We start from the raw sequence: 25,369 nt of genomic DNA on the forward strand, positions 1-25,369 counted from the left end.
TTTAAATTAGATATTTTCTTTACTTACATTTCAAATGTTATCTCCTGGTTTCCACTCTGGAATACCCCTCTCCCATCCCCCTTCCACGCCTCTATGAGAGTGCTTCCCCCACTCACCCACTCCTTCCCATCTCCCAGCCCTGGCATTCCTACACTGGGTCCTTCACAGGACCAAGATCCTCTCCTCCCATTAATGCTCTATAAGGCCATCCTCTGCTACATATGCAGCTGGAGCCATGGGTCCCTTCGTGTGTACTCTTTGGGTAGTGGTTTAGTCCCTGGGAGTTCTGTCGGGTCTGGTCAGTTGATACTGTTCTTCTTCCTATGGGGTTGCCAACCTCTTCAGCTCCTGTTAGATTTTATTTGCTATGATCACTCACCATGTATATCTTTTTATCTGGATATTTATTTGTATTCTTTAAAGCATACTTTCTAATGAATCAGTAATAAGTAAAGAGACTTTTATTCTGGGAGTCACTCTAGCAGATATTCAAACCCAAGAAGGGGTTTGGAGCAATACCTAATTTATTTCCCATCCATTAGTGCTACTAGAGGCTTGTGCTTATAATTGCTATCCAGAGTTGAGGACAGACTGAGATACTGATCCCATAATACACAGAATATGATTAAATCTAGGAAGAATGTGCTAGAATGTATTGAATTGGGGCTTGTATTATAGAGTCGAATAGAGCAGAATTAAATATTCATCTATTGACTGAGATTAAACAGGTCCACCACCACCCAGCTGTTCATCTTGCCTTTTCCATAACTTTTGAGGGAACAGTGTTTGTGTGTATGCAAATATTGTTATTTTTCCTGGGAAAAATGTGAGCAAATATTCTATTCACCCCAAAAAGGAAACAGATAATAAACTAAAGTATTAGTTCCATCAAACTTATCGGACCTGTTTCAGGAACTTATGGGAGGTTACTTACAGGAACATAGACAACTGACTCAAAGGCATCTGCATCCCTGAAAAGCCACACCCTGGCATGATTGATGACTGCTGAGAGCTATGTTCCTGGATCTCCCTTCCCTGCACTGCTTACGGGCAACTTGGTCTCAAAGTCTATTGTCCCTAGCAGTTGTTAGTGCTTATACGACTGGGAAGGACCCTTGTCTGTCTTGTAAGTTACAGGGATTTTCGGTGTCTTGGCTCATGTGTACCATGATGTGCTCAGTCAAGGTCAGGCATCTTTCTCACTTGCTTTCTGCCTCTGCTTTTGAGACATGATCTTTAACTGAACCTAGAACTTGCTGATTTCACTAGATTGGCTGGCCGGTGAGAAAGCCCAGGAGCCTCCTAGGTCCACCTTTAATTGGATGATATTGTAGGCATATGCATCACACCTACTTTTTCACTTAGGGGCTCGGGATCTAAAGCCAGGATCTATCTCATGTTTATTGGTAAGCATTCTATTGACTGGGCCATCTCCTGGTGCCTTTTCTACATTTTTGTGTACCTGCAGACATAACCATAGCATAATTGCCTTATTTTATGAACTGTAAGTGCTTGTAAGTATATTGTCATGTTAAACATTTTACTATCAGCATGATACTCTAGTGTGTTAATAAGGTGCTGTATTAGTCAGGGTTCTCTAGAGTCACAGAACTTGTGAATAGTCTCTATATAGCAAGGTATTTGTTGGTGACTTACAATCTGTAGTCCAGTTCCTTAACAATGGCCAGCAGCAGCTGTGAAATCCAAGGATCTAGCAGACACTCAGTCCCACAAGGCAAGCAGGCAGGCAGAGAGAGAGCCTTTCTTCTTCCAATGTCCTTAAGTAGGTCTCCAACTGAAGGTGTGTCCCAGATTAAAAGTGTGTGCCACCACACCTGGATCTGAGACTTGCTTCTCCCAGATGACCTTGAGTCAGTGATCTCCTTGCCTTAGTTTCCTAAGATTCTTAGCCTCTATGCCTCAAGATCGAGATCAAAGGTGAGCCTCCCAATTCTGGATTGTGGTTCATTCCAGATATAGTCAAGTTGACAACCAGAAATAGCCCACTACAGGTGCCGACCATTTGTTTTTTTCTCTCTACAATGAGCATTTAAGTCACTAACTCTGTAACTGTGTGTGTGTGTGTGTGCATATTCCCCTGGCCTGGGATTACATGCATTGAACTATTGTATCTTGCTTTGTGAAGGCTGGTCTCCAAAACCCAGATCTTCACACTTAATGGCCTAGGCACTCTAAACTGAGCTATCTCCCTAAAATAAGCGTTTTGGCTGAGCTTTGGAGCCATTTGCAAATACATATAGTGAGAAAGCTACAAATAGCTCCCAATAGTTCTTTATTTTCTGTACCATGACACATACCTGCCTTTTTTCTATTGTACTTATTACATTTAGGCTCCAGAAATAGTGCCTTGTTTGGATCTACGGTAAGTTTTGTTTATTATGTTCTTCTAATGATGCTGCTTGTCCTCCCAGCTCACGGTTCTGTTATAAGCAGTCATGAGTTTAGTCAGTCACCATTTCCTCTGTGGCCGTCATCTCCCACAGAGATTTTAGAGACTTTGTACTTAGGAACATCATAGAGCATTACAGTGAGTTAATGAAAATAAGGTTTCCAACAAGCACTTGAGGATATGTTTCATTTGTTTCTTTTTTCTATTTAGGTTTAAGAATCTCTAATTAAATATTTAAATTTCTAAATTCATAAATATATTAATGAAATACTAAACTAATGGTACTATATAATGATAAACAAAATCAACACTACATACTATAACAAAAATAACTCAATATTTTCAAAACTGTCACAGAAAGGGATCGAGTCAGGTATTGATTCTGGTTGTGTGCATGCATGTGGGCATTTGTATATACATGTTCAAAATGATATAAAACTCATGATTTCATGTATGCTAGGTATATAACAGTTTTCTTATATTGGTGTATATAACTCACCAAACAATAGTTGAAGGAAACTTTGTATAGCAGTACCTCAGGTAGTAAGTTCATGAGGAAATAAGTAATCAAAACACTATGTCTTACAGCTCCTAATGTTCATCGTTAGATAAACAGCTCTAACATCACAGGGGACAATACTAGGCATAACCCTTAAGATGGTACCATCTGTGGAGAATTCTTGCCAGACAGTCCTGAATCTAACATTACCAATTCATAGGAAACACAGGAGTACACCACTGGGGTCAGCAACTATTATAGAATAGATAAGTGGTCCTGCTTTTTAACAAAGTTCAGCTTAGTGCAGAACCTTGAGTAGAGCTGATCTCAGTAATTTTCAGACTAATGCTAATATCTATCTTTAAGACTGTAAAAGTAACACCAAAGATGAGGGGGAACGGGAATTTTCTTACACTTTAAAGACAATTGGAAATTTGAACCCCAAGCTGAGATTCTGAATTAACATAACAAAACATAATCAGTTCTTATTTCTATTTTGAATAGTGGAGTTGCAGAAACTCTGTATAAAATAATTCTTGGGGATAACCAATGATCAGCAGACCACCATTGGCTTATTGGTACAGATGACAATATGTCTTGAGACCTCTCAAGTATTCCATACACTATTAGCAATACTGAAATTGAGACAGGCGTGGCACACACCTGCAATCCCATCATTTAGGTGGAGGCAGGATGATTGTAAGTTTAAGATCAGTTTTGACTACATACCAGGTTTGAAATGAGATAAGGCTACAAGAGACCTGATTTACAGAAGTGGTACTGAAACCAAGTCACATGATGGCAGTTGACTTGTGTTTTGATGTCCGTGCCCCACTGTCTGTTTTAGCAAAGAATTGGAAGCAACCTTACCTGGAACAGAGAAATGTATATTCTTACAGTAGAATTCCCAAGCTGGGCAGTTGTGGTATATGCCTTTAACCCTAGCACTTTGGAGGCAGAGGCAGACAGATCTTTGTGAATTCAAGGCCAGCGAGTTCCAGGACAGCCAGAACTATAAAGAGAAATGCTGTCTCAACACTGCAGCTTCCAGGGCGAGATTTGTTTGTTGTCTTTCCCCGGGGGCAGGGGGTTTATTTGCAAGGGTAAAGGAATAGGAAAATGAGTGGGATTGGGATGCATGATGTGAAATTCACAAAGAATCACTAAAAATGAGAGAGAGAGAGATCCCAGCCAGCTCTAGTTCAGGGCCTGGGTTTTCTTGTGTTACTGAAATGAGAAGTAATACCCTGTGTCAGTGGATCATGTGACTGCTCTGAGTACTGAATTAGTAAATATAGTAAGGAAATCCTCAGCACCTTAGGGAGTTCTACATTATTCTTAAAGATCAGTACATATCTGTGGCACTGGACCTGCCAAGTAGCCTCTTCCCTGAAATGTGCATCCCTCTGACTGCCCTAAGTGGTGCTGTGAGCCCATTCCAGCCAAACAGGCTTTTTAGACAGTTGTGCATAGTCACATAACTCCAGATCATCTCCTCAGAGGATTTGTGTCCATGTGTGTGTGTTTGAGTTGGGCTGCTGTCTGAACACCCTGAGTCCATTCTCCACATCCTGTCTCTTGCTGTGTCTACAAAGCTCTTTTGAAAGCTTTGTAGAAAATGAATGGCATTGCTTAATCTAGTAACTTCAGGGCTATTTTTTCTAGATAAGAAAGGAAGTCAACACATTCTTAAATATCTTGCAAAATTGGATGGCAAATATAATTTGTTTCTTTAGGACATAATTGTAAGAATTATTATGAAATGTAAATATTTGTGACAAAGTTGAAGGGTAAAAGAGATGTCATTTGACAAGTATTCTCTATCACCACCCTATCACCTCAGGAAAGTCACTAAGACCAGTTTGGGAAACATTTGCTTCAAACCAAAGGGACTAATGTAAGACACAGTTTTGTCAATGGTCACTCACTTTCTCAGCTCACTAAACTTACTACTGTCACTGCTTACACTGAAGCTGAAACCCTAAAAAGTCTCAGTACATCTCTTTCTCAATAATTGTATTAAAGTTACATTTTATATAATATGGTCATTTTTATGTCTCAAGGAAAGTGTAGTCAGATGTGGTAAAGCAGACCTCCACTCCTGTCACACCTTAATCTGAAGCCGGAGGCTCATGAGTTTGAAGCCTGCCTGGCAGTAAATAGTAAATTAGATAGTAAATTCTAAAACAGTTGAGACACTGTTTGATTGATTGATTGATTGATTGATTGATTGATTGATTGGTAGGTAGGTAGGCAGACAGGCAGACAGATCCACTTCATTTCTGTGTGACTTGGACAAATATGTTCTCATAGTCTCAGATGGACAATGAAAGCATATAGTATTCCTTCTACCCAATTTCTGCAAAGTTCTTTTATGACCGCTAGTGAAGCAGTGATGATACCTAGGTTTCAGTGCCCTCTGCTGGTCCTCGGAACACGTCTATCAGTGCAGTGTCCAAACTATCAAAGACACAACAAGAAAGGAGGTACATTTCATGCTCAAAAGAGGTAGTATTTTAAGTGCTTTGGGGGTTGGTGATTTATTTTTGTTTGTTTGGTTGGTTGGTTTTCGAGACGGTTTCTCTGTATAACAGTCCTGGCTGTCCTGAAACCCACTAGATAGACCAGACTGGCCACAAACTCACAGAGATCTTCCTGTCTCTGCCTCACGAGTACTGGGATTAAAGACATGTGCCACCCAGCTGAATTAATGATTTCTTATGCCTAGCTTAATCATGTGCTGCAGCTATATGTTAACTATCTTGTCACCATACAACTTACCTTAAGAATGCTCCACCCTGCTGTAGTTCTCACTTAGTGAACAGACTGCCTTTGGGCCCCTCATTCTGTTTTACACCATGTTTCTGCCTTTAAATGTATAGTGTCATTTTGTTAAAAGGATTTAGAAAATTTTTACATATCTATTTAGTTTATGCATAACGTGACCAGGAAAAGCAATATGTAGCAGGCTGAGAGCAATGCTTAAGGTGAAAGGCAAAGCTGCATTAAACTGTCAGATTCATGAAGAGCCTCAAACCGACTCTGAGAGACTGATAAAGGCAGCTCGGTTTTCTGGACTCCTCTATGTTAATGTCATGGGAAGACTAGACTATTTATAGCTGTGGTGGTTTCCATTGTACTACATTTGTAAGAAATGGCTGTACCTTGGGTTATACTCAAGGGAAATGCAACTTAGAATTATGTTTTGGGGCAGGGTATCTCTACATATTTCTGGCTCTCCTCAAGCTCACTGTGTAGATCAAGCTGACTGAGCTCCCAGAAATCCATCTGCCTCTGCCTTCCAAGTGCTGAAATTAAAGACATGCACCACTACACCCAGTTCAGAATTATGCTTTATCTTATTTGAATTTTATACTTTTACAGTCTTTGTCAGACATATATGGCATGTTTTCATCTATGCAAAATCGAGGAAGATCATATATTTATATATGAAAGCAGAGGGGGAATCTTTTGGGAGGGAGGAAGCTATGGGGAGTAACCAGTAAGTATGAGCAAAACTACAATGGTATAAAAATAACACGGGAAAATAAAAACTCTCGCTCAGAATAGGACCTATGCTGTTACTGAAATGAAGATCTAAAATCGAAGGAGGTCATTATAATCCAGTAATTGTATATCTATGTGCAAAGAATAGAAGAAACACATGATTCCGTTTCACTTTGGCTAACACAACTCGCAAAACCACACGTATTTTATCCATCACTTCCTATGAAAGACAGTATCTGAAGTGAGCAAATGAGGCATCATGGAAACCAATAAATTTCTCAAGGTCAGCATTTATTTATAACTACCTTACAGAAGGAACCACAGTTATAACTAGTCACCTGCATAGCAGTACACAACCCTGTCCTGAAAGAAACATTCATATATGACACAGAGATTCTTGCATGTGAAATCAAAGTCACCCAGCTTGTAAGTGTGTAAGGCTAAATTTGATGGTATACCTACCTGGTGCTTGCTTCAGCATTAGGGTTGGTATGCCCTAGATCAAGAAGGAAATCACATCAAGCATAGAATCCTACTGCTATCTTACCTGTTACTCAGTCCTAAAAGTGAGCTTCTACTGCATAATGATACATATATATATATATATATTATATATATATATATCCTTTTACAGTAATAATCTTTAGTATTGAACATTTCAGAGTAATTCAGCTTACTAAATTGCTTTAAAGGGAAACTTATCAGAAATTGTACTTCTAATCACAAACAGATTAATTCAATTACAGAAAGTAAAATGGACCACATATTTTTCTCTTTAATGTTAGTTACTATTTACTAAGAGGTGGTGAATTATTTAATTCATTTTTAAAATATACTCTAGCCAGAAATAGTTGTGTGCACATCTGTAATCTCAGCTCTCATAAGACTAAGGCAAGAAGATTCTGGGTTAGCCTGAGCAGCATAACAAGATCCTGTCCAAAAAACTAATTAATTAAAATTCTCAAGCCAGTAAGATGGATCAGTAGATAAAGATGTTTGCCAGCAAGCCTGAAAAATTAAATTTGATCCTCAGAATCCATGTGGTAGAAGGAGAGAACCTACTCTGTAGGTTGCCCTAAATACAGGCTGTAGCATGCATGTGCATGGTGTGAGCACACACACACACATACATACATAGACAAAACAAATGTAAAAAAAATCAATAAATCAAAATAAGAGAGTTTTATGTTTAGATATGTTGAGTTTTAGTGTGCATCCCAGTTACAATAACTGTATAGTACCCACCTTGTACACCTCACAGTAGTACATATTTCTGATATATTCTGCAATTCATAGAACTATATTAATTCTACGTTAAATATCACTCCTGTTAAAATGCTCAATTGGGTAGGGAAAGTAACTAAGACTTCACAGGATGTTATACAGAGCCTACAGTTTGCAGTTGAAAATGAAAATAATGCTGATTACTAAGCCTTTAAATAAATCTTTTTATCACCTACAATTAACTGTAGTACCTGTAACCCTCTGAACTGTTGGAATCTGCCAGCATTTGCTGATAAATATCACATGCTCTTGTAGAAACTTGCCCCTGGAGTCAGCCAGTTTGCCTACACCTGTGTACAGGACCACCCCATTTGGACAAATCAGCAGTTTTGGGAGACAACATTTTACAGTGCAGTACAGGAGCAGGTTCGCTCCCTGTATCTCTCAGCAAAGGAAGACAATCACATGTCACATCTGAAGCAGAAGGTAAGAGGAGAAAAGTACTGTGTGAGGTTGGGATTGACTGGAAGGAAAATTCAGGCAGATGTTCCTAGGCCAGAGGGATTCTACCCACTTGGTTGCTGAGTGTTAGGGAGTCCTGTGGTGAGCATCTTTCGTCCTTTGATTCTGGCATATTGCCATAATTGCCTCACACTGTAGTTCTTTAGCACTAGAATTGCTAAATGTTAATGAGGAATCCTTGTAAACAATTGGAGAAAGTTGAATAGAAAAGAAAAAGAACTAAAATAGTCCCAAGTATAAGTCTCAGCTTACTTCCTTGAAGAAATACCAAATTTAGCTCAGAGTTAAGAGTGTTTTTACCTACCATGCAAAAGGCCTTGAGTTCAGTTCCCAGCATTTGAAGAAGAAAAAAAAAATTGAAGTTAACTGACTATAAATATAAATGTAAAGTTCAGTAGTCCTGTTCAAAAGTGCATCAGCAATAATGTAAGTCTTCCTTTAGGATTATTCTGTATGGTATATAGTGTGTGTGTGTGTGTGTGTGTGTGTGTGTGTGTGTGTGTGTGTGTGTGTGTATGTATGTGTGTGTGCAGCATTTGCTATGTATACATGTATTTAAATATCAGGAAAATTAAAATACTCCAAATTTTAAATGTCATTGACTAGCTCTGTTCTTAGGCTAACTAATCACATTACCCCTACATGTCCTCATTTGTAAAATGTGTAGATGTCATTACTGTTAAGATTTTCATATCTGATATGTATAAGTTTTATTAAGAATTCTTGGCAATACTAAGTAGTACATATTAAAATCATCATCCTCATGAAGTGAACTTAAAGCAGCCTGAAGACTCAGTGCTGGCTCACTTAAGAGTGAGTGCTGATTTTCGAGAGTACATCACTGCAGATTCTGTCCATCTTCTTCTTGAACTCACCTCTAGAGAGGGTGAATTATCCTAGTCATCTGAGAAAAGCTACACAGTCATGTCTTCATCACCTTAACATACTTTGGTTTATTATTAACTAGAATAAAAATTTTAATAGCAAATAACATTGACACATTTGATTGTTATTGTTCAAATATGAGTTGCTTGCTTAATTAATTAATATTCAGATTTTGTTGTTGTTAAAACACTGAATGTACCACTTAAAGTACAATTTGTAACTGATGCAGAGACTATTGGGCTGGGCCCCACCCAGATTGTTAATGTGCTTTGCTGACTTTCACACAGCTGTGATCTGCTGTTATTGATACATCTACAAAGCAGTCATACAGCATATGTGTCACAGCTGCTGTGTCTCTATCTCTGAGCCCTGGATTAGATACAGTATGTTTTAGAGCTCCATGACTAGATCGCATACTATGCAGAAGTGTGTTGCTTTTACCAGTTATCCCTTCTGTTTTCTCACAGTTACCTACACATTTGTGTATGTGAGAATGTTTTACAAGGAGATAGTTCAGTACTTTTTGTGTCCTTGGTTATACTATTTCCTTTCAAAGAACAGAAGAGAAAAAAAAAAAAAAAACAATACTTTTAGCCTATGCTACCTAAGTGTCCCTACAAGGGCATTTATGGGAAATTTGTTAATTTTTGTAACTAACAGCTTCAAAGAGGTAAAGACACAGAGTGTGGAGTGTGAACTTGGTGAGATGCTAGAAAGAGAAACCTGCATCTATATTTTGCATGTTTCTTTGGATTTGCATGTGGTGCCAGTGACGGTATGTGTTCCAGGGAAACAACCCCATTGTGCTGTGTGGAGCTGTTATACTGTTTCACCTGTGCTGATATAGGTAGTTAGCAGATGTTTCCCATCATTTTCAAGAGTCAGCCTGACATGCTGACGCACACTTGGTAATCCCAGTACTTGGGAGGTAAGGGCAGGATCACGAGTTCACAGTCATTTCAGCTATACAGCAAACTCACGATGAGGCCCTTTCTCAAAATAGAAAAAAGAAAGGCCTTTTTCCTAATCTTTGTGTGTTTTCTTGATGTTTTCCTTTAAAATATACTAAAAGATACAAAATATTCCAAGAGAAAACTTACATTTAAGACATGGACAGATTTCAGCACCTTCTGTGTCTGTGGGGCAAACGTAAATTGATGGTTACTCACCTTTGGCTTGTTTTGCTTTATTTTTGGGAATAAGCTTCCCGATGGCCAGTATCAGGAGAAGACAGCAATGGACTTGGCAGCCGAGCAGCTTCGCCTTTGGCCAACTCTGAGCAAGTCAGCTCAGCAGGAGCTGGTGCAGCATGAGGAAAGCACTGTCTTCAGTCAGGCCATTCACTTTGCAAACCTCATGGTGAACCTGCTAGTTCCACTAGACACAAGCAAAAACAAGCTCCTTCGAGCATCGGCTCCAGGAGACTGGGAAAGTGGGAGCAACAGCATTGTCACGAACAGGTACTGAGATGGGGCACACAGCTCCTCTGCTCAGAACTAATCATACATGTCTCCACAGAAACATAGAAAGTATTGTTGTACATTTTTTAGAATTGACTGTTTTTCCCATTTCTAGCTTGCTCAGCCCTTCTGTTAAAAAAACAAAACAAACAAACAAAAAAAAAAAAAAACAGCCAACTTTCCTTCATCTTATTTTATCTGCATCCTACACACACACACACACACACACACACACACACACACACACACACACCTATACCCCTACACCTTCTTCTGTCTCGGGACCTAATCTCTCAAAAGTCTATACCACTGATACGGCCCACCAATTTCATTCTGCTAAAGAAAGTGCTCTGAAAAATGCTGATGAGCAACTTCTTGTCAAAGTGATTATTCTCGGCTCTCTTGTTTTCAGTTTATCTATAGAATTATATCAATTATTTGTCACTACCATGATCAAAATACCTAAGAGAAATAAGAAGTGCTTATTTTCAAGGTTTTCAGATGTTTCAGTCCATTATTGCTAGGCCTCATGAGCTTGGGCAGAACCTCATGGTAGCAAGAGTTTGTGACAAGAAAAACTTCACTTAATTTCACACAAGAAGCAGAGAGAAGGGAGGAGAAGGGAGTGCAGGAAGGAACTGGAGCAAGACACTGGCACAAGGATACACTCCCACCCCAGTGGTTTACTTCTCCCCATCTCCTCCTCTTTGCTACCTCCCAATAGAACTATCATATTATAAATAGTTCAGAGCCATCCAGAGCTGGTCACTTCTCAAAGGCCTACTGACTGGCAAGTAAGCCCCCAATCCATGAGTCTGTGAGGCAGTGTCCTCAACCTCACCTTCTTCCCTGCTCTCTGTTGAGTTCTCCTGTCCCAAGAAAAAAAACACAGAGCCTTTGCTATGAGCTGAACAGGAGCCTTAGGACAGCAGTGATTCTGACCCTGCTCACTGATTCTTTCGTCAACTAGCCTGGCCTTTCTACTGCCTCCTATCCTCAGACACTCCGGGCACAGTGCTGCTTGTTTCTCCCTCTGTCTAGGCTGCCCACCTGTCTTCAACAGTCCCAAAGATCTCTTGCTTTAGATTCTTAACCAAGTGCCACCCTTCACATAGGCTTTGCTCTTTTTTAAGTGTATGAATTTTTTTTTTTACTTTGATTGGTTGACCCTCCCAACCCTGTGGTGTTTTCTATAACTTGATTTCTTCCCGTTTTTTTTTTCCCCTCTTATTTTTGATTTTGGTTTATTGGTATGTGGTTTAGGGTTGGGGTTGGGGTTTTTGAGAAAAGATCTGACTAGGCTAGCTTCAAGCTGTACTCAGCTATTGGCCTCCACATCACAGTGGCACATCTTCACATGAGCATGTTATCCTTGTCCTTTCTTGTTGTGTTCATTGTTAAGTTCTCTACATAGTTATGGAAAGTAGGTTCGCAGTGCCAATGTTTAACTGAATAGATGATTGAGTGAACAGCAGCAGAGGTAGCTCGTTAGTGGCAGATGTTGCAACGTCCTGCTAGCTGTGGCTCTCAAACTGTTAGACTCCTTCAGGCAGCTCTGTATTTTCTTTTTATTCTCAATCCTTCTGTTTCATTTTATTTCAGGTGTGTCACCTTGTCTTATGTGAGTTTATCACCTGCAGAAAAATGTGATGTCACAGTGGCTCTAAGGGTGATAATTCACTGCAGAAATGGGGTACAGGGGAGCAGGGAGAGGGTGCAGGGGAGCAGGCAGAGAGAAATTCTGGCAAGAGAAAGTCTTCCATCTCACAAGGGTCCATTTACTTTCTGCAGAGGTCCATGTCCCACAGTAGCTGGCACCAGTCACATTCCTCTCACTTCTGTAATGAGTAACTTGGAAAGACAAGTTGTTTAGAAGGTTATGGCAGCAGATCATAAGTGACACAGTCCTCCTTTGCTTTATTTTCTGTGGCTTGTTAGTTATTTTGGGGGAGAGTAATAGAAGGTATTGTTTACAGTAGTAAATCTTACTCCATTAGATGGTATTTAAGTGCATACACATAGAACGTAACATTTCATACCACGCACTTATAGAAAGAAACTGAAGTTATATTGTCTGTCCTACTGATCATACAGCTTTTTACAAGGTTCAGTCCCTCTGTAAAGTGACTATGATATTGTCTCCTTTTTTTTCCTTCTTTTCTCTTAATTTAAGTTCTGGCCATAATTTCTTTCCTTGGCTCTCTTAGTATTGCAGGAAGTGTAGCTGAGAGCTATGATACAGAAAGTGGGTTTGAAGATTCGGAAAACAGTGATGTGGCCAACTCTGTTGTAAGGTTCATTGCCCGATTTATTGACAAGGTTTGTACAGAGAGTGGAGTGACTCAGGACCACATCAGGAGTCTCCACTGCATGATACCAGGTAATCAATCACTCAGGGGTGGTTGAAGGGTCAGAGTGTTGCAGCAGTTAAGATCCAGCACAGTGAGCTGCCGCTCCTTTTTTACTGATTTGCCTTTTACTCTTTTGCTGTTGTTCTGTTTTCTAAGACAAGGTCTTGTGTGGCCCGGGCTACCCTCACATGTGCACAAAGCTGGACTTGCTTTTCTGATCCTCACCTTCTGCTTACCCAGTCCTGGGATTATAGGCATGTAGCACCATGACAAGTTCCAAAGTTTTACTAAATTGTGGCAAATTAACATAAAAGTTGCATTAATAATATTCACAATGTTCAATCACTTCAAATAGATATTTGATAACCATTATTAAGTAATAAATTCTGTTTTACTTGCTGACCCTGGAAATATCTAACTTGCTTTCTGTCTCCATGAACTTTTCTGTCCTAGAGATTTTACATATGTAGAATCATATATTATTTTAACTTTTTTCAGTTATCATAATGTTTTCAGGGTTTATCCCTGTGTTATATCACTCATTCTCTTTATGATTAAATGCTATTCCATTCTATGGATGTATCTTATTTGTTCTGCCCTTCATTTGTCAATGGATACCTGGGTTTTCCACTTTTAGAGATTTGTGAATGATGATTCTGTGAATATTTGCATACAGGTATCTGTGTGCTTATTTTAAATTCTTTGGGGGTATATGCCTAGGAATAAAATGTCATGGATTACATAGTTACTATAACTTTTGGAGGTCCTGTCAAACTTTAATTAGTTTTTTATTCTAACATGTATGGGATTTGCTTTTGTTCTTCCTGATTTATTTTCTTTCTTTTTGAATACTTTGACTCATCCTAGGAATCGTAGCTATGCACATTGAGACCCTAGAGGCAGTACATCGGGAGAGCAGAAGACTTCCACCTATCCAGAAGGTAATTGCTCCACACTGTATGCTTTCAGGGTGCAACAGTTCTTTCAGAAACAAGGCAGCAATGGGCTACTGTGCTTTAGACAATGCCTTCTCAGCTCTTTACAGACAATTTTAATGATGCATTAAAGGTTCTAGGGAATTTGCCCTACAGAGTTTTCTAAGCCCTTGAAATAGGAATGCTATCTTTTTTGTTATTCAACAAAAGAACAATGATAACCTATTGTACAATGATCACCTTTATACAGAGTTAAATCATGAGTAATTAATTCTAGAGAGGGAGGGGGGAGAAAATACTTCAAATAGTTACCATAAAAACATTGGGTTCTCGATGCTAGCCTCACACCTATTACAGACTAGAATTTGGGCCCTCAGCTCTCTGACAGAACTTTTAAAACTACAGCTAAAGGAGCCATCAGAAGCCATGTCAGTAGGAGCAGCAGTTCTCACTGAAGCTTAAGATATAGTGGCTATTACACCTTGATTTCTGGATTTAGTTCTAAGATTTCTAGAGCCTGAAAAAAAGAATAATATGGACTTGGGCTGAGTTTGTTTGATTTTTGTTGTTTGGTTTCTGGTGCGGGTTGGTTTTTAAGGATTTTGTTTTCGTTTTTTTGTTGGTTGATTTTGTTGTTTGTTTGAAGGCATCATGTAACTCTGACTGTGACTGTCCTGAAGCTACTCTGTAGATCAGCCTGGCCTCCAAATAACAGAGGTCCACCTGCCTCTGCCTCCCCAGTGCTTGGATTAAAGGTGTGCACCACTCTATGCCCAGCAGATTTAGATAGTTTTCATTGTCAATTAAAAACAGATTCTTCAGGGAAAATGATCTTTTCCTTACACACACCTCCCAAGAGGAATCTTATTATAGTGTTCCTCATATACTTAATGCTAAGCTAAATTTCTAATGTATAAAGTTGGGGGGTGGGGGAAGGATAACTCTTTATTAAAAAAAGGGGGAAAAGGGTGCAGAACAGGGCTCGGACCATCCACCACCAGGACCAGCGGAGACCCAGAGACACAGGCCTGGTGAGAAGGGGTTCCGACTAGCCAGGGGGCAGAGAGATCTCTGCCAAGCACATGCGGAAAGTGCTCCCCTACCCTGCCTGATCTAGGGACCAGGAACCCAGCATTGGGCCCTCAGTTCCCAACCGGTGGTTTTTGGGTGCAGAACAGGGCTCTGACCATTCACCACCAGGAACAGCGGGAGATCCAGGGACACAGGATACAAGGGAAAGGCAAGAACCAATCACTGACAACAAGATGGCAAGAGGAAAGAAAAGAGCGTACCCCAGGGAAACCAAGACAACCTGGCAACACTAGAACCCAGCTCTTCCATCACAACAAACAGCAGAATGCCAAACACTCCAGAAAAAGAAGACTGAGACACGAAATCATACCTCAAGATGATGATAGAGAACCTTAAACAAGAACGGGAGGAAAAGCATAAAGAATTAGAAGCTTTTAAAGAGGAAACAAGAAAAACACTCAAAGAAATCAAAGAACTAGAAGAAAACAGAACTAAAGAGAAGAAGGAATGGAAGAAGGAATTTAAAACGGAAATGGACACAATAAAAAAAACACTAAAAGAGACAATCCTAGAGGTAGAAATCCTAAAAATAAAATCAGGAGTCACAGATGCAAGCATCTCCAACAGACTACAAGAGATGGAAGAGAGAATCTCCGTGGCCGAAGACAACATTGAAAACATAGACAGAACAGTCAGAGAAAATGCAAAAACCAAAAAGCTCCTAACCCAAAATGTCCAGGAGATCCAGGACACAATGAGAAGACCAAACCTAGGGATAATAGGAATAGAAGAGGGAGAAGAATATCAACTAAGAGGCACAGTAAATATCTACAACAAAATTGTAGAAGAAAACTTCCCTACCCTTAAGAATGAGATGACCACGGGCATAAAAGAGGCCTACAGAACTCCAAATAGGTTGGGCCAGAAAAGAAATTTCTCCTGATACATAATAGTCAAAACACCAAGTGCCCAAGCAAAGAAAGAATACTAAAAGCAGTAAGGGAAAAATGTCAGGTAACATATAAAGGCAGACCAATCAGAATCACACCCGATTTATCAACAGAGACCATGAAAGCTAGAAGATCCTAGACAGACATCATGCAGACACTAAGAGAGCACAAGTGCCAGCCCAAGCTGCTATACCCAGCAAAACTACCAATCACCATAGATGGAGAGATGAAGATATTCCAAGACAAAACTAAATTCACACAATATCTGACCACAAACCCAGCACTACAACGAATTATAGGTGGAAAACCCAATACAATGAGGGGAACTACATCCTAGTAAAAACAAGAAAACTCCTAAGCAAGAAAACCAAAAAAAGAGACACAGGCACAATTCAACCTACATAAGCAATAATAGCAGGAAACAGCAACCATTATTCTTTGATATCTATTAACATAAATGGACTCAACTCCCAAATAAAAAGATATAGGCTATCAGACTAGATATATAAACAAAACCCAACATTTTGCTGCATACAGGAAACTCATCTCAGAGACAAAGACAGACACTATCTCAGAGTAAAAAGTTGGGGAAAAAAACTTCCAAGCAAATGGTCCCAAGAAGCAAGCTGGAGTGGCTATTCTAATATCGAATAAAGTAAATTTCCAACCAAAAGTTATCAAAAAAGACAAAGAAGGACACTTTTTACTCATTACAGGGGAAATCTGTCAGGAGGAACTCTCAATCCTTAACATATATGCATCAAATACAAGAGCATCCATATTCATGAAAGAAACCCTACTAAAGCTCAAAAATTACATTTCACCCCACACAATAATAGTGGGAGACTTTAATACCCCACTCTCACCAATGGACAGATCATGGAAACAGAAACTGAACAAGGACACTGTAAAACTAGCAGAGACTATGAACCAAGTGGAATTAATAGATATCTACAGAACTATCATCCTAAAGTAAAAGAATACACCTTCTTCTCAGCACCTCACAGCACCTTCTCGAAAGTTGACCACATAATTGGACACAGAACAAGCCTCAATCGATATAAGAAGATTGAAATACTCCCATGCATCCTCTCAGATCACCATGGTCAAAGACTGGTCTTTAATAACAACAAAGACAACAAAAAGCCCATATACACATGGAAACTAAACAATGTTCTATTAAACAATAGCAGGGTCAAAGAAGAAATAAAGAAAAAAATTAAGGATTTTCTAGAATTCAATGAAAATGAAAACACAACATACCCAAACCTATGGGATGCACTGAAAGCAGTACTGAGAGGAAAACTCATAGCTCTGAGTGCTTCCAAAAAGAAACTGGAGAGAGCATACATCAGCAACTTGACAGCACAGCTGAAAGCTTTAGAAAAAAAGGAAGCAGATACAGCCAAGAGGAGTGATGGCAAGAAATAATCAAACTTAGGGCAGAAATAGACCAAATAGAAACAAAAATAACCATCCAAAGAATCAACAAAACCAACAGCTGGTTCTTTGAGAAAATTAACAAGATTGATAAACCCTTAGCCAGACTGACTAGAGGGCAAAGAGAGAGTATCTGAATTAACGAAATCAGAAAGGAAAGTGGAGAAATAACAACTGAAACTGAGGAAATTCAAGAAATCATCAGATCCTACTACAAAAACCTATACTCAACTGGAAAATCTGGAGGAAATGGATGAATTCCTAGACAGATACAAGATCCTAAAGTTAAACCAGGACCAGGTAAACCATCTAAATAATCCCATAACACCTAAAGAAATAGAAGCAGTCATCAAAGGCCTCCCAACCAAAAAAAAAGCCCAGGTCCAGATGGGTTCAGTGCAGAATTTTATCAGACATTTGTTGATGACATAATACCAATACTCTCCAAACTATTCCACAAGATAGACTCAGATGGAATATTACCTAACTCATTTTTTGAGGCTACAATAACCTTCGTTCCTAAACCACATACAGAACCTACAAGGAAAGAGAACTTCAGACCAATCTCACTTATGAACATTGATGCAAAAATACTCAACAAATTCCTTGCAAACCGAATCCAAGAACACATCAAAATGATCATTCACCATGATCAAGTAGGCTTCATCCCTGGCATGCAGGGATGGTTTAACATACGGAAATCCATCAATGTAATCCACCATATAAACAAACTCAAAGAGAAAAACCACATGGTCATCTCACTAGATGCTGAGAAAGCATTTGACAACACCCCTTCATGTTAAAAGTCTTGTAAAGAACAGGAATCCAAGGCCCATACCTAAACATAATAAAAGCAATATACAGCAAACCAACAACCATCATCAAACTTAATGGTGGGAAACTTGAAGCAATCCCACTAAAATCAGGGACTTGACAAGGCTTCCCACTCTCCCCCTACCTATTCAACATAGTACTGGAAGTCCTGGCTGGAGCAATTAGACAGCAAAAGGAAATCAAAGGGATACAAATTGGAAAGGAAGACGTTAAAACATCATTTTTTGTAGATGACATGATATTGTACTTAAGTGACCCCACAAATTCCACCCGAGAACTCCTACAGCTGATAAACAAATTCAGCAAAGTGGCTGAATATAAAATTAACTCAAACAAATCAGTAGCTTTCCTATATTCAAAGGACAAACATGTGGAGAAAGAAATTAGGGGAAAAGATACCCTTCACAATAGTCACAAAAACTATGAAATACCTTGGTGTGACTCTAAGCAAGTGAAAGACCTGTATGACAAGAACTTCAAACCTCTAAAAAAGGAAATTGAGGAAGATCTCAGAAAGTGGAAAGATCTCCCATGCTCATAGATTGGAAGGATCAACATTTAAAAAAGGCCATCTTACCAAAAGCAATCTACAGAATCAATGCAATCCCCATCAAAATTCCAACCCAATTCTTCATAGAGTTGGAAAGAGCAATGTGCAATTTCATCTGGAATAACAAAAGACTTAGAATAGTGAAATCCATTCTCAACAACAAGAAAACATCTGGGGGAATCACCATCCCTGACCTCAAGCTATATTACAAGGCAATTGTGCTAAAAACTACATGGTACCGGTACAGAAATAAGCACGTAGATCAGTGGAATAGAAGATCCAGAAATGAACCCTCACATATATGGTCACCTGATCTTTGACAAAGGAGCTGTAAACATTCAATGGGAAAAGGACAGCCTATTCAACAAATGGTGTTGGTCCAACTGGCACTCAGCATGCAGAAGAGTGGAAATAGACCCTTTCTTATCTCCTTGTACAAAGCTCAAGTGCAAGTGGATCAAAGATCTCCCTCCACATTAAACCAGGTACGCTGAAACTATTAGATGAGAAAGTAGGGAAAACCTTAGAACACATAGGCACAAGAGAAAATTTCCTGAACAGAACACCAGTGGCTTGTGCTCTAAGGTCAAAGATTGACAAATGGGACTTAATGAGATTGCAAAGTTTCTGTAAGGCTAAGGACACTGTCAAGAAAACAAAACGGCAGCCAACAGAGTGGGAAAAGATCTTTACCAAGCCCACATCAGATAGAGGCCTAATATCCAAGGTATACAAAGAACTCAAAAATCTAGACACCAGAGAATCAAACAACCCTATTAAAAAATGGGGTACAGAGATAAACAAAACGTTCTCAATTGAGTAATATCGAATGGCTGCGAAGCATCTAAGGAAGTGCTCAACATCCTTAGCCATCAGGGAAATGCAAATCCAAACAACCCTGAGATTCCACCTCACACCAGTCAGATTGGCCAAGATCCAAAACAGATGACAGCAGATGCTGGCAAGGTTGTGAAGAAAGAGGAACACTTCTCCACTGTTAGTAGGGTTGTAAACTGGTACAACCACTCTGGAAATCAGTCTGGCGATTCCTCAGAAAATTGGAAATAGTACTACCTGAAGATTCAGCTATTCCACTTCTGGGCATATACCCCAGAGAAGCTCCAACATACAACAAAGACGCAAGCACCACAATGTTCATAGCAGCTCTATTTATAATAGCCAGAAGCTGGAAAGAACCCAGATGTCCTTCGGTAGATGAATGGATACAAAATTATGGTACATTTACACAATGGAGTACTACTCAGCTATCAGAAACAATGACTTAACGAAATTCTTAAGAAAATGGATGCATCTAGAGAATATCATCCTGAGTGAGATAACCCAGTCACAAAAGAACAGACATAATATACAGTCACTGATAATGGGATACTAACCCCAGAAAGCTCTGAACACCCCAGAAACAACTCACAGACTGAGTGAAGTTCAAGGAAAAAAAAAAAAAAACATTATGCTCAGTCCTTACTCACCAAGAAAACTGTGACTAATTCCGGGTTACAATCTGTACTTTTTGCTCATTGTAACTAGTAAGACCTTAATGCAGGGTATCAAACCTTTGGGGGGGAAAAAAAAAGCCAAGCACTGACAAAAATGTATTCGTATACTTTTATGCAAAAATGCTTAAAATTTGTTCTTTTATCTTTGTTTTTTAAAATAAAGTTGTTCAAAAAAAAAAAACAGGGCCAGCTATGGGGACACACACCTTTAGTCCCAGTACTGAGGAAAGAAGGGCAGGTGGATCTCTGTGAGTTCAATGCCAGCCTGGTCTACAGAGTGAATGCCAGGCCAGCAAGTACTGCATAGTGATACTCTGTCTTAAAACACAGCAGCAAAAGGCTACCTATGGAGCCAGATGTGGCTCTCTCACCTGTAATCTCAGCCCTTGGAAAGTGGAGGCAATAAAATGAGGAATTCACAGCCAGTCTTGAATATATGAGGACCTATATTAAATAAATTAAATTAAAAATATTATGCTGGGTGGTGGTGATGGTACACGCCTTTAACCCCAGCAGTTAAGAGGCAGAGGCCGGCTGATCTCTGAGTTCCACACCAACCTGAGTTACAGATCAAGTTCCAAGACAGCCAGAGCTGTACAGAGAAGTTCTATCTCAAAAAATCAAAACACCCAAAATCCATTTAAGAGTTTGTTTTTTCAGTTTACAGTAGTGTTATTTATAAAAAGTTTAAGTATAAAGGAAATAAACAATGTAGAATCTTCCCTTCTCACACTTCTCTCTGCCATAGCCACCATAGTACCTTTATTAGTTGTTTATATTCTTAATGTTTTTTCTTTTACATTTCATTTAAGTTATACAATGATTATTTGAATGGACATTCCAACTTTCAAGTTATTCTCCTTTTTTTTTTTTTTTTTTTTTTGTACTGCTAACAAGCAATGCAGAACCTTGGACTTAGAAACTCCATTTCTGCTTCTTCCCAAGTCAGGCTTAGGGTTAGCTCAGGGTGTCCAAACTGTCCATGAAAAGCTAACCTGGAACTACATGATGGAAACCCTGCAAGAGTTGCTTTTAAAACAGTTACCTATTCTTAGCCCAAGATTCTTCGACCAGCTCTACTGCCAGGAGAAGAAATTGTATGTGAAGGCCTTCGAGTCCTGCTAGATCCTGATGGTCGGGAAGAGGCCACTGGAGGGCTCCTCGGAGGTCCTCAGCTCCTGCCTGCAGAAGGTGCCTTGTTCCTCACCACATACAGAATTCTCTTCAGAGGGACGCCACATGACCAGCTAGGTATGACCTAGCACACACCATCAGAGCAGGAATCTCTGTATGGTACTTGAGGTTCTATTTAGTCCATGTACAATGATTTACACATTGTCTCAAACCCAGAAAGAAAAGGATAGGCCTGGGTTGAAATCTCATTGTTTTCTCTTTTCTTTGCAATTTTAATGTTGTGTGTTTAAGAAAATGTTTTTGTCAGAGAAACCTTTTTTTTTAACTGTTTCTCCATTCGTAACATAGAAATCTGGGGGTTTCCCATGCATTGTATAGGCATAGGTTGTTTAACATGTATTGAAACTTAAATCTAATATATATACTAGCTTTGCTTAGTCTCTGCATATGAACTTAATAAGTTGAGAAATCCAGAGACTGGGGAATGAACAAATATGTAGCCCTCAATATCCAATACCCCTGGCCCAGATCTCCCTGCTCAGGCTCAGCTGCAAAGGGCCATTGCTGCTTCAGATGCGTTCACTATCACATCGCCTACATGCCTTCCTCTTCCCTCTGCAGATTCAAACCCTACCCTTTCTTCATAGCTTACTTTCCTTCCCATATCTTGCAGAAATGATTCTCTCTCCTTCTAGCATACAGAGATTGTTTCCTTTTCTGCAGTACTCCAATCCTTGAATTATCTGTTCATTTGTTACTTACATGTTACAGTAGTGTTTGTGTAACATCCCCCAATGGAGACTTGGATACTGTCCAAGGAAGGCCACAATACTTTCTAGACATGTCTTCTTAACCACAGATAGTTTGTACTTTTACATTTGTATTTCATAAAATGTTTAAATTCCTAAACCTCTTAGACACACTTCTAGTCTTCCAAAGGCTTTCTGCATATGGAAGCAGATGTTTAAAATCTGTTATCTTATCAGGCGTGATAGCTCAAGCCTATAATCCCAGCAGGGACCATGATGTAAGAGAATCATGAGTTTGTGACCAACCTGTAATAGCAAACTATTTCTCCCACCCCAACCCAAATTATGTTCTCTTTTGCCTTCTCATTGTATTAACTGTCTTGATTTTCTCTTCAGTGTTAGAAGCCACTTCTTTATTTTTGTATAAAACCTATTCATGTCTGACTGCCTTAAGCCAGATTTTATATGTGTATGGTGGGTAAGGAAGATAGAACGCTTGACCCTAACTGAAAAGTGGTACTGCTGAGTCTGTCCTGTCACCCTACAGTTGGTGAACAAACGGTTGTGCGGAGCTTTCCCATTGCCTCGATCACCAAGGAGAAGAAGATAACCATGCAGAACCAGCTACAGCAGAACATGCAAGAAGGGTTGCAGATTACATCAGCATCTTTCCAGGTACACCATAAGTGTTTCAGATTTTACACTACTTGCATAGACTTTTTCCACTTGAGTGTCCCTAATTCAAAACTTCATGTTTTCTGAGTATTCTCAACTTCATATTTTTACATACACAATACTCAACATGTATCAAGAAAGGAAGGAAGGAAGGAAGAGAGAGAGAGAGAAAGGAAGGAAGAAAGAAAGAAAGAGAAAGAAAGAAGGAAAGAAAGAAAAGAAGGAAAGCAGGCAGGAAGGGAAGAAAAGAAAGGGGGAGAGAAAGAAAGAAAACCAGCCAGCCTTTCTAATAAATATTATACAAATCTAGTAATGTACCTATTTTCTATGGTTGTGAGGTCAGAAGTTAGAGGCTGAGCATAAGAAGGTGAGTATCTTGGAGTGTCTTTGGCTTTGTACTCTACTTCTGGGTTCCCTTGACCAACAAACTGTCAGTCAGAAACACAGTGGCTCTTGTTCTCTGATGACTTATTTCTTAACTCCTGCCGGATAAAACTTTCAGTAAAAACAACTCTTATTTTAGAAAGAAATTATCTGTGGTTTTTTTTTTTTTTTTTTTTTTTTTTTTTTTTTTTTTTTTTTTTTTTTTGTGGGAAAGTAAAACTCTAAGAAGTTAGTAGAGCTAAGACACTGTTGTCAGGGATAACTAAGTGACCCTTGATTGAACAGTGACTTCCAGAAGCCTCTGAGTTACCAAACCTGTGGAAACAGTAATGCCGGGGAGAAGTTCCTCCATTGTTCCTTTTTCAAAGTTCATGTGCATAGTAGTTGGATTTTTCCTAGCCTTTGCTCCTTGGTGCTGACTTCTCAGACTCCCAAGACGCTCAAGGCTTGCCTCTTTCTTCCCTGTGGAGAGGCCGCCCTCCTTGTGTAGACCAGGCTGGCCTCAGGAGCTGTGCTTCCTGTGCTCTCTCACACAGCAGCTGCTGCCTTAGACCTGGAACCTTCTCAGCACCTCACAGCTGTAACTACTAGGGATGTTCTAACGGTTCCAGCTGTCAAAGGGTTCTACACTTGTGAGAGTGACTTTTCTGTTCATAGATTTGTTTGTATCTCTGGATAAGAAGGAACCCTATTGGCTACATTCCTTCTCTAGACCTAATAGTTGGGAAATAGGAAGGACACATTTCCTATGTCACCCATTCTTGGTTAATTCCCTATCTCATTACAGAAAGGATAGTTTTACAAAAAAACAACTTCAAAAAATGATTTTTCTTGCTAGTTGACAATCTATATTGCAAATAAAGTTTTCTGAGCCTCATTTTCTCATTATAAACTTTATTATGACTTTATAGAATCAGTTCTCTCTGCCCACCTTTATTTGGGTTCTAGAATCAAGCTCACATTGCAGGCACCTTTGCCTGATGAACCATCTGACCATTCACACTTTTTTCTTTTAAAATTGTATTACATATTACCCCAAATCCCTACAACTTCCAAAATCCTACAACTTCTAAAGTTATAGTAGTGTTACTAATATTTTTATTGAATATTGTATTTTCTATTTATTTTCATTTGTTTGCTTGTTTGTTTTCGTTGTTCTCAGTGATGTGAGTAAAAGTTGTCAAGAAATCTTTAGTACTTCTGAGAGGTCCATCTCTTTTACTTCTAGTTGATTAAAGTAGCATTTGATGAAGAAGTCAGCCCAGAAGTGGTAGACATCTTTAAGAAACAGCTAATGAAGTTCCGTTACCCTCAGTCCATTTTCAGCACCTTCGCTTTTGCTGCTGGACAAACTACCCCACAAATCATTTTACCCAAGCAGAAGGAAAAGAACACCTCCTTCCGGTAAGAGGAACAATGGGTCTTTTATCTTCATCCCTTTCATAGCCAACTGAAAGGAAGTAACCTTTTATTAATGATGGCTGTTTTCATACTGTGTGTGTGTCACTCATGTGCAGAGTGACAAAGGACACCCTGTGGGACTTTCACCATCTGGGTCCCAGGGATTAAACTCAGGTCGTCAGTATCAAGCACCTTTTTATGCACTGAGCCATTTTGCTGACCCTTTGAACTCCTAATTCATATCTTATTGTCTCATTAATTAAAGGTGATTCTCAAAAGGATTTTCAAATATCTTGAGTTGTTATTTTCTCCTCTTAAAAAGAAGAATTATTCTTTTTCTATGCTTGAACAGGTTTATAGCTAATTAAAGACTAGACATTATGCACACATACATACCTAAAACTTCTGAAACGTAAGTGTTGCCAATCATCGTGATATGACCCCAGAAAAAGTTTGAGTTGAAGGACGAGGGGAACTTCCGGTGCTAGACTGAAGATTTGCTCATGTGATTTATGGGACCATGGTGGAAGTAGTGGCATGGACAGTGGAATAGGCTTGGGAATGCCAAAAAATAAACCCAGGAGTTTATGATTTGACCGATCAGCTAGGCATGGTGCACTCTTTAGTCTCAGCACTCGGACGACAGAGGCAGGTGGATTTCTGTGAGTTCAGGACAAGCCTGATTTATATAGCAAATCCCAAGAGAACTGGGCTACATTGGAGACTCTGACTCAGGTGGGGGTGGGAGGGATATTTGAGTGATCAGTAGTTTATGTCAGACTTTAATTAAGTTCTTGCACTTTTTGCCTAAAAGTGCTGACGGCAGTGACATTTATAGGAAAGTAATTCTCCACAATATGGAAAGTGCTCTGAAGAGGAAGCTTAATGAAAGTGTGCACTGCATTTGTACTAC

General features: G+C 39.3%; 1 protein-coding gene across 4 annotated transcripts in view; it reads left to right on the top strand.

The window, feature by feature from the left end:
- Positions 1-25,369, top strand: part of SBF2 (SET binding factor 2) — a 334,193-nt gene that overhangs the window by 252,492 nt on the left and 56,332 nt on the right. For all 4 annotated transcript variants that reach the window (XM_080912014.1, XM_080912015.1, XM_080912016.1 and 1 more), the window contains exons 18-24: positions 7,956-8,126; positions 10,251-10,507; positions 12,715-12,887; positions 13,726-13,799; positions 21,169-21,364; positions 22,544-22,671; positions 24,284-24,459. In XM_080912014.1, coding sequence (XP_080768140.1) covers positions 7,956-8,126; positions 10,251-10,507; positions 12,715-12,887; positions 13,726-13,799; positions 21,169-21,364; positions 22,544-22,671; positions 24,284-24,459 — 1,175 coding nt within the window. The remainder of the gene's footprint in view (positions 1-7,955; positions 8,127-10,250; positions 10,508-12,714; positions 12,888-13,725; positions 13,800-21,168; positions 21,365-22,543; positions 22,672-24,283; positions 24,460-25,369) is intronic.

Source organism: Micromys minutus (genome assembly GCF_963924665.1).
Source record: "Micromys minutus genome assembly, chromosome: 2".
Taxonomy (NCBI): Eukaryota; Metazoa; Chordata; class Mammalia; order Rodentia; family Muridae; genus Micromys; species Micromys minutus.